General features: G+C 56.8%; 1 protein-coding gene across 1 annotated transcript; it reads left to right on the forward strand.

Moving 5' to 3' along the window:
- The first annotated feature begins 2604 nt into the window (after positions 1–2604).
- On the forward strand, positions 2605–3576 carry LOC113476011 (olfactory receptor 52B2-like). The gene has a single exon (XM_026841285.1). The coding sequence runs from the start codon at positions 2611–2613 to the stop codon at positions 3574–3576; it is 966 nt and encodes a 321-aa protein (XP_026697086.1). The 5' UTR covers positions 2605–2610.
- Positions 3577–9761: the final 6185 nt, after the last annotated feature.

Consider the following 9761-nt stretch of genomic DNA (forward strand, 5'->3'; position numbering starts at 1 on the left):
CCCGGGCCACGCAACAGAAACGCTTTTTATTTTTTCATCCTCTTAGCAGGCGGTGAATCAGCAGCGAAACCTTTCCTCCCACCGCGCGCTGGTCCCCCCAGCCGCTCTCCTGAAGGCTGATGATTTGTGGGGGAGGCCCCCCCGCGGGCTGCAGGGGGGGGCTCCAGTGCTGGGAGCCACGTCCCCGGCCAGAGCCCTGGTGCTGGGCAGACCCGGGGTGCTGGCGGGGGAAGCCCGCAGGGGTGCCCGCAGACCTTTCTGTAACCCTAGGGCAGCTCTGCAGCAACGTGCTTGTTTTCCCAGGTTACGGCTTTTAGTTTAAACCAGGATTAACAGGTTTTAGGAAAGGACTGCCCAGGGGGAGCTGCAGGAGCTGCAGCCCTAGAGCTGTGTCGGCGGGAGCCCGGCTGCACAGGGACAACCGGATCGAGGAGAAGGGGCCCAACGCTGCTCCTGCGGCGCCGGGGTCCCCGCCCGCAGGTGCGCGGGGTCCCGGTTTATTTGCAGTTTGACATTTGCGTTGGGCGAGCGCTGAGGGGCCGCTGGTGTGGCAGCACAGAAGACACAGCTATCAGCATTGCGAATATTTTGGCTGCTAACACCTCACTTTTTGTGTGGTTTTTTTTTTGTTTGTTTGTTTGTTTGTTTGTTTGTTTGATGCAATATTTATACCGGGTTGTTTTAAATCGTTTCCAGAACGAGATAGTGATTGTTTTGACCAATTTTATTTTTAAAGCCAGTCCACTGTCGTGCTTTGTTCCTATGGAGCAGGCTCCTTGGACTTTCTTGGCTCAGGATATTTGAGATGTGCAACGTGTCTCTCACTGAGTGTGAACAGGGAAGCAAGTCTGCTGTTTAAAATACAGCCGCTTCCCCGTGCATGCAGTCGGTAGTTCGGTGGGCAGCATCCTCACAGCTTTGGTTTTAAGTACTCTCATCACCTTCTCATCTCGGCTGCGTTATGGGTAATTCCTATTTTGAGTTTTGATATTTAAGAGCTGACTGTTATTGCAGAAGCTGCTGGAGGAAGTCCCGTCCCGTGTTAACTGGGGTGAGCCGGGGGCTGCTGCAGCCCCGGTGCTTTCGCCCCCCCCCCGGGCAGCAGCACGTCCCTTGCTCCATCTGCCGGGCAGCTGCATCTCGCCCAGGTTTTCCCCTGGCACCAGGGTCTCTCCAAGTGCCCGGTGGAATTTTATTTCTGCTGGATCGGCACTGACAGCGGGGTGCAAGGCAGGCTGAACCGGCTCCCGGAGCCAAAAGGAAAGGGAGAGGGAAGTTTGGAGCTGAGAAGCGTGAGGGGCTGCCTCAGCCCTTTGGTCTCAGCATCGCCGTTACCCCCTGGCCGCAGGCTGGCGTGGGGGGCTGTGTCAGCCCGTTTGCCTCAGCACTGCTGTTACACCATTCCCCCCCCGGCCTGTCAGCCCATGGCAGCTGCCCGTTTCAGCACCATTTCCCAGGCTGGGCCGTGAGGACAAATCCTGCCCGGAGCTGGAACACCACACGCCAAGCTGCGGGTGCGCGCAGGGCCGGAGGGCGAGGGGGGTCCTGCGGGGGCTGATGGTGTCGATGGCTCACACACGCACACCCCCACCCCCACACACACCCACCCCGGTACCACTGTGGGCACCTGGGCAATACGGGGCGGGAACAGGGAATGAGCTCTGTGGCAACCAGCGAACTGGTGGTGGCAACTATAAAGGGGCTGCGTGCTCCTGCCTGGGCAGCTGGCTCCCTCCCCATCGCCTGCCCAGCTCCCTCCCCATCGCCTGCCCAGCTTGCTTTCTCTCACCGCTGAAGTTTTTTGCCTGTCGAAGCCTTTCCCTTGCTTTCTCCCCGTTGCCTGCCCCGGGGCCGGACTGTCGGGATGCCGGGAGTCTCGTGGTGGTGGGAGCCAGCATCGCTGCGTCTCTTCTGTTGGCTTGCTTAGGTCCTGATTTGTCCTGATTTGTCCTTTCTTCTTCCTTCTGTCCTGCCGCTATTATCAGTTATTTCGTGACACAAGGCTTACACGGTTTGTGCAGCACCTGACCTTGTTTGTGTCTTCACCTCACTCTCGGGGTCGTTTAAGAACCCTCCCTGATATTGGATCGGGACAGGACGGAACATGAGCAGCCAACTTCAGACCTCGAGCTGCCTCTGTCCTCTAGCCTAGCATGAGTCCAGGTACCTCAAAACTCCCCGTTATCCCCTCTGCAGCTCCTGATGTCTGAGAACGTCTTGTGCATCCCTGCACACACCTGACCTTCCCTCTCTCGTTGCCTGACTTCTTCCTTCTGCTCTGGATTTGCAGAACATCAGTTGAAGGTATTTGTGCAACAAAGGTTGATTCTCCATTCACTCTGGTCTAAGGGGAAGTGTCTGGAAGAAAAATACACTTACATCCTGTTAAAATCAAGTGTGGAGAAAATCTGGGCATTGCTGTTTACACGTGATGGGAATCTAAGTTCATGCTGCAACACGTTGCAGACCGCGGGTCTTCGCAATTGGGGTTTGTGCCTCTGGCTGTGGCTGTTGGCAGATCAGAGAAGGTGATACAGGGCATTTGGGGGTGGTGGAAGAGCTGAAGCTTCTGAAGTAACGTCCTGCAGTATCTTTGCTTTCAGGTGAAACATGCCACCGTCCAACCTTACCAGCCTGACGCCGGACACGTTCATCCTGGCTGGCATCCCCGGCATGGAGAGGTGGCACATCTGGATCTCCGTCCCCTTCTGCTCCATGTACCTGGCGATCCTGCTGGGAAACGGTGCCGTGCTCTTTGTCATAAGGACGGAGCGTGGCCTCCACCAGCCCATGTACCTCTTCTTGGCCATGCTGGCCATCGCCGACCTGGCGCTCTCAACCACCACCGTGCCCAAGATGCTGGCTCTGTTCTGGTTCAGCGCCGGGGAGATTTCCTTCGGCGCCTGCCTCACCCAGATGTTCTTCCTGCACTTCAGCTTCTCGGCGGAGTCGGTGATCCTGCTGGCCATGGCGCTGGATCGCTTCGTCGCCATCTGCCACCCGCTGCGCTATGCGGCGGTGCTGACCCCCACAGCTGTTGCCAAAACCGGGCTGGTGGCTTTACTGAGGAGTTTCTGCATCATTTTCCCTTGTGTGTTTCTCCTGAGGCGGTTGCCGTTCTGCGGGCACAGCGTCATCCCGCACACCTACTGCGAGCACATGGGCATCGCCCGCCTGGCCTGCGCCGACATCTCCGCCAACGTCTGGTACGGCCTGGCGGGGCCCATTGCAGCCGTGGTGGCGGATGTCGTCCTCATTGCTGTCTCCTATGTCCTAATTCTCCTGGCGTTATTCAGGCTCCCCTCCAGGACTGCCCGTCGCAAGGCTTTCAGCACCTGTGGCTCTCACATCTGTGTTATATTCCTTTTCTATGTTCCTGCTTTTTTCACCGTTTTAACGCATCGCTTTGGTCAGGAAATCCCCCAGCACGTCCACATTCTGCTGGCCAACCTCTACGTGCTCTTCCCCCCGCTGCTGAACCCCGTCGTGTACGGTGTGCGGACACAACAGATAAAAGAGAAGGTGGTGAAAGTGTTCCTCTGCCCCCAGAGCCGTTTGCTGCAAGGACAGGGGTGAGGTGGCACCATCAGGAAGCGATGGACGCCTCGGGGGGGCTCCAGGCCCCCTCCCCAAATGCTCTTTGCGCTGTCTCAGGCAACGTGCTTAAGTCTCCTGCTGTCGTGGTCAAAGAGGGAACACCCGACATCCCCGCATCACTTTCCCCAGCGATTTCTAGGAAGTGTAAGACAAAAGTCAGGATCTCTAACTGCTGGGTGTCACAGAGAGGAGAACCTACCCCGGGGATGGCACCTGTGGGAAATCCCCCGGGAGGTGGGAGGTGGGGGCAGGCGACATTAACTCCATCTCAGCCGCTTTCGCCGGAGTCGGGTGAAACGACGTGTAATGAACTTGTTCTGAATCACAGCTGTGTCAGGGAGTTCGTTCGCTTTAGGAATTGCTTCTTTATTGAAATTCGTAGCGCTGAAAATGTCTCCAAAAGGAATAACACAGAAATAAAAGCAAGACCAACGTGCATGGGCTCTCTTGATTCCTTAACTGGATGATCTGACCATACACTGAGTAAACACGCAGGTGAAAAACTGTTCCCAAAACTATTTGTTTTTCACTAAGATAGAACAGAGGGGGATGCTTGAGTGGCATCAGACCAGGCGTCCTTTGGCTCCAGCAGTGCCACTCCGCTCAGACAGACCCTCCCAGTGCTCTGAGTGTCCCGTCCTCATGCACCCCCCCGAAAAGCTGCCCCTATGAGAAAGCCGCTGCCCGGTTTAGAGGGGCCGAGAGCTCACTGACGGGTCAGAGCAAGACAGAAAGAGAGGCTGAGGTGGGACCACGGCTGCGGGGAAAGGCGAGCTGCAGCGGGAAGGCGCAGGAGGGGGGTGATCCCGGCCCTGGGGCTGTACCTGCACCTCCCGCGGGGTGGAAGGGGGAGACGCAGCCAGGGCCCCCTCCCGGGTGTGCGCTCGGCGGGAGGGGAACAGCTGGGGGGCACCGAGGTACCAGACACCCTCTCTGCGGCGAAGAACGAGCAGCTTGAAAACTTCACCCCAACAGAGGATCCCTTCCAGATGTTTGCTGCTGACCAGATGTTTCTGCTGACGCACAGACCCACCGGCTCCCCGGGAGCTCAGTGCTGGCCCTTCCTCTCAGGGTGCAGTGGCACGGCACCCCGGGAAGTCCGAGTGCTGCAGGGACGTGTCCTGCATTTGGTGGCACTTCAGTGTCACCACGGCCCCGCTTTCAGGCTTATGGGCTAAAATGGGAACGGGACACGTGGGCCACAGAGTGACAAGACACAAAACGTGGGTGCAAAGCCCAGCACTGTCACCGGTAAGTGAGGGTGGGCAGGGCGCTTTCGACAGGCTCAGGGTAACCCCTGGCAGGGTGCCTGGCTGTGGCGCTGCGAGCCCAGCACGGCAGAGCTGCACGGAGCCATGGGAGGGAGGGGGCAGATCCAAACTGTTTGAAATAATGATGTGTAACCTCTACGGGCCACGGGTCTTCCCCTTCGGGAGTGAATTCACAGGTTGGGGGAATCTCTGCCATCTAGAAAGTAGAGACTAACTACCACTGTTATCAAATCCTAAAAAGAGATTGCTCCAGGGTTGCTGCTTTCCTGGAACATCTGGCCAAGAGCTCTCGGGCGTCGCTTTGCCGCAGGAGCTGGAGGACCAGCAGCGCGTGGCCCAGAGGGGAGCTGCAGGCGTGGATGGAGCTGCCGAGCATCTCCGGGTCAGCGACTTGTGCGACCGACGGCGTTGCTAAAATGCCCTCTTTCATTTGAGTTACTCCATCTAGAAAAATAACCCCCAAAATATTGAATGCCACTCTATAAGATGGAACATAATAGTTTTCTTTCGGTGGCTTGACTTAATTTCTTGTTAGTCAGAGGACTCCACGGGGTTGTTATTTAATGAAGAAATTATAAATAAAACACATGACCCGTGTTACCCGTTTAGAGGTGGCTGTCAGGAGCCAGAAGGCTGATGCTTGCCTCCAAGTCAGAGCAGTTTCCAGTAGCAGGGCCGTGTATAATTTATTGTTCTCTCTCCAGCAATGGGCATTTAATTCATCATTCATTTAACGGCGGGCGCTTAATGTTATAGTAGAAATCACGGCTGTATCATCCAAACCAGCACACGGCCGCCTAACGAGGGACCGGAGGGTTTGCAGCATCTATGAAACTGCCAGTTTACGAAGGCAGAAGGAAACAAGAGTTATTTATTCTCATTCTGAGCAGCGGAGATGGGTTAAGTGATTTGCCTCAGGTATATCAAGCCTCACTTCAGAGAGCTAAATGGGATTAAGGGCTTTCACGGTAAAGTCTCTTTTTCCAAACCCTTAGTGGCCACGGGCTAAGGGTGCAAAAAAGATCCGTACGCCCACATTCAGGTTTTAGGTTTATATGTGCTGAAGGAGGAACGTGACAAGTGGACTGTATCGGGGAAAGGCATGAAACGGGAGTGCAAAACCGTGCTGGAAACCCTCTGCCCCTGCATCCCTGCTGTGAGGAGAGGCTGCGAGCACCGGGGCTGCTCAGCCTGCAGAGCGAAGGGCTCGGGGAATCTTATCAAGGGGCATAAAGAGCTGATAGGAGGGAATGAGGACGGGGAGACAGACTCTTCCCAGCGGTGTCCAGTGATGCAGTAGCAGGTAATGGGCACAAACTGGAATGCAGGAAATTCCTCCTAAACAGAAGCAAACACCAGTCAAGCTCTGGCACAGGTTTCCCAGGGAGGCTGCGGAGTCGCCATCCTTGGAGATACCCAAACCCTCTTTGGACGTGGTCCTGGGCAGCGGCTCTGGGTGGCCCTGCCCGAGCTGGGGCTTGGCCCTGGTGGTCTCCAGACATCCCTCAACCAGGCTGAAATGCTGGGGCACGGGGCCGTGGCTCCCATGGAGTGGATCCGACAGCTGGCAGTCGGTGGCCATACACAAACCACAAAAGACCAGACCTGCAGCTGATGTGGGTTGACTTAGATCCTCTAAAGCCTCTGAAGGCACCTCAGATCTTGGCTGTTGAGGAAAGATATCTAACAAGCCTTTAAACTGCACCTGTTCTGCTGCTTAGGTCTCGCTTCATGATACAGAAATGTTTTTTTTTCCCCTGAAAATTGTCTACAGCCCAAGGAATATCGGTGCTAAATAAGCGGCTGAGAAATGGTCTAAATCCAGCAGCTTCTCTGCCTTAAGCCTGGCCTGCTGTAATGAAATCTGCCCCCAGACTCTTGGTTTAGCACTTAATTCCTTTCTTCTCTGCTGGGGCAGATCCTGACCTCCCTACACATCCCAGATGTCAACAAATAATTAAACAAGAAACCATCTCAGGTCCAAAACCAGCCAAGTGTCACTTAGCTCCTAACCTTGCAAAACTGCTGTGAAGATGATCCAGCACCGTCACAAAAGAGAGAAAGAAACTAGTGCTCCAACACTCAGCAAGCAGCAGATCTACAGCATCGTTCGCTCATAAAGCAGAGATGATGCGTCTCTTTTTGCCAGAAATCACTGATTCTACGTAGTTCTGAGGTAAAAAAACAAATCTAAATTCAGCTTTGGTTTCCAACGTCCGAGTTGCGTTAGGTCAAGCTACTAACTCGGGTTTAATTTCCTCTAGTGGAAGGTGTCCCTCCCCACGGCAGGGGCATGGGGAGTAGATCAGCTTCAAGGTCCCTTCCAACCCAAACCATTCTGTGTTTCCGTGATTTAATCATACCGCAGATTCTGCACGTCTGCCACCTTCGCACGAACCACAATAATCTCTTGGCACGCGCGTGTCAAAGCTGGGCTGATATTTGGCAGTGGGTTTGTTTTAGGAACGTGTGTCTTGTCCTGAACGTTGCTGCTTTAAAGGATAATGAAGGAGCGGTTTTCCTGGAGGGCTGGAGAATTGGATCAACACTTTGCTGGTCAGTAAACCCCTTTAGATTCCAGTGGTGAACCTGCAGCAGTGTGGTGGCGTCACGGAGCAAAGAGCCTGTGCAGGGGCTTGGGAGGGATCGCGGGCGCGAGGCCGGGGGGTGCCTGGGCAGGGTGTGCCCGGCGGGGTCCCCCGGAGCAGCGGGGTGCAAGGCCCTGGGGCCCCTGGGTCGCCCGCACGGCCTCAGCGCGTGAGCACAAACCCGCGTCCCTCGCCACTCTGCAGGGGCTTGAGTCGGTAGAGAGGGGAAATCAAACGCGGGGCTGAACTCAGCGACACCCCGGGGAACCCCCGCCCCGGCTCTGGGCCTGGGGAAGCAATCCCGGAATCCCAGAATCCCACAGTCCCGGAATCCCAGAATCCTGGGATCGTCAAGGTTGGAAAAGACCTTGAAGATCATCCAGCCCAAGCATTAACCTAACCCAACCTAACCCAACCTAATCCAACCTAACCCGACCTAACCCAACCTAACCTAACCCAACCTGAACTAACCCAATCCAGCCTAACCTAACCCAACCTGACCTAGCCTAACCCAACCTAATCTGATCTAACCCAACCCAACCTAACCTAACCCAAACTGACCTAACCTAACCTGACCTAACCTGACCCAACGCTCGCTCAGACACCTGCCAGGTCGGAACAGGTCCTGCGCCAACGCTAAGAAAAATGCTGCCCTGTTTCTAATTACTCCATAATTACTTTCTACAGTCGTTACCGAAGCGTAGGCGTGTTTACACGTGTGACACAGCGAGGCTGTGCCGCTTACAGCTCTGGGCCGGGTCTGACCAAAGCCGGGTTCCCATCAGCCTGGCTCGGCCGTAGGAATGAGCCGGTCCAGCCCCAGAGCACCCGCCTCGGGCTCAGCTCCTGCTCCAGGCGCGGGCAGGGGCGGCGCTGGGGCAGGGGCCGGCGCTGGCACAACGGGACGTCGGTTCGTTACCTCCCTCGGTTTTGGAGGACTCAGGCTCCACCAGGCGCAGAGGCTCTGCCAGAGGCTCATTCTGGGGACGGAGTTTCTGGGGGGCCTGTAGCAGTAGGACGAGGGCGGGTGGTTTTATGCAGCAGGAAGGTGGGCTCGGACTGGGTGCAAGGAAGGAATCTGTGATGATGAGGGCGGTGAGACGCGGGTTGCCCGGAGAGGGGGCAGATGCCCCATCCCTGGAAAGGTTCGAAGTCAGGCTGGACGGGGCTTTGGGCAACCTGGCCTAGCTAAGGCTGGCCCTGCCCGCGGCGGGGGGCTGGAGCACGGCAGGCCCTTCCCGGCCCAGGCGGCTCTGGGAGGTCAGGGCTCTCCCCGCTCCCGTTCCTGCTTGTCCCAGCGCGTTCCTCCCCCGTTTTTCAGGCACATCGGGAAGCCACCGCGTCTCTTCCCGGGGCTGCAGCGCGGGAAGCGCTGCTGGGCTCCGCGCCCAGGCCCCACCGCACCCCACTTGCCCACCCCAGGTCACCCCGGGACCGTCCGTGGGCATTTGCTCGGGAGGGGCTGGAGACCAACGGGCCGGATCGTGCGTCGCACCGACACGGAGCGGGCAGGGCCGGGTTCAAGGGGGCTCCAGCCCACCACAGAGCACGTGCGTGTGTGCATGTGTCTGTATGTACATGTGTGTGCACGTGTGTGTGCGTGTACACGGCTCTGTGCACGTGTTTGAGTGCACGTGTGCGTGCGCACATGTGCCTGTACATGTGTGTGTGCGTGTATGTGTGTGTAGGCATGTGTGTTTGCGTGCGCGTGTACACGTGTATGCACGTGTCTGCATGCACACATTTGAGTGTGGACGTGTGTATACGTGTGTGAGTTTGCACATGTGTGTCCATGTGCATGCGTGTGAGCACGTGTTTGAGTGTGCATGTGTGTGTGCACACGTGCATGTGTACATAGCTGTACACGTGTGTGCATGGGTGTAGATGTGTGTGTATACATGTGTGTATGTGTCTGTGTGCACGTGTTTGCACGCGTGTGTGTTTGCACATGTTTGAGCGTGGTTTCCTGGTGGTTTCCCCTTTCCGGCGGGTTCTGCCCCAGCCCGCGGATTCTCGCTGGACCCGCGGAAGCTCCCGGGGGGCTGCGCCGGGCCCGGCCGCAGCAGCGGACAAAGGCCCCGGTAACTTCAGCGCGGGTTCGGTGTGTGAGTGCTGCGCGGGGCCGGGCTCGCCAGCGGCCCTGGGCGGCTCCCGCGGGTCGGAGGGTTTCAGCGGGGTTTGACGGGTTTTGTACCGAGCCTTAACGGATTTGGGACCAAGCCTTAACGGGTTTTGTACCGAGCCTTAACGGGTTTGGGACCGAGCTTTAACAGGTTTGAGACCGAGCCTTAACGGGTTTTGTACC

The sequence above is a fragment of the Athene cunicularia genome (genome assembly GCF_003259725.1).
Source record: "Athene cunicularia isolate RWA chromosome 1 unlocalized genomic scaffold, athCun1 chr1_part4, whole genome shotgun sequence".
Classification (NCBI taxonomy): domain Eukaryota; kingdom Metazoa; phylum Chordata; class Aves; order Strigiformes; family Strigidae; genus Athene; species Athene cunicularia.

Bases quoted from the DNA above. Each gene is read 5' to 3' on its own strand.
- LOC113476011 (XM_026841285.1), top strand. From the start codon at position 2,611: ATGCCACCGTCCAACCTTACCAGCCTGACGCCGGACACGTTCATCCTG.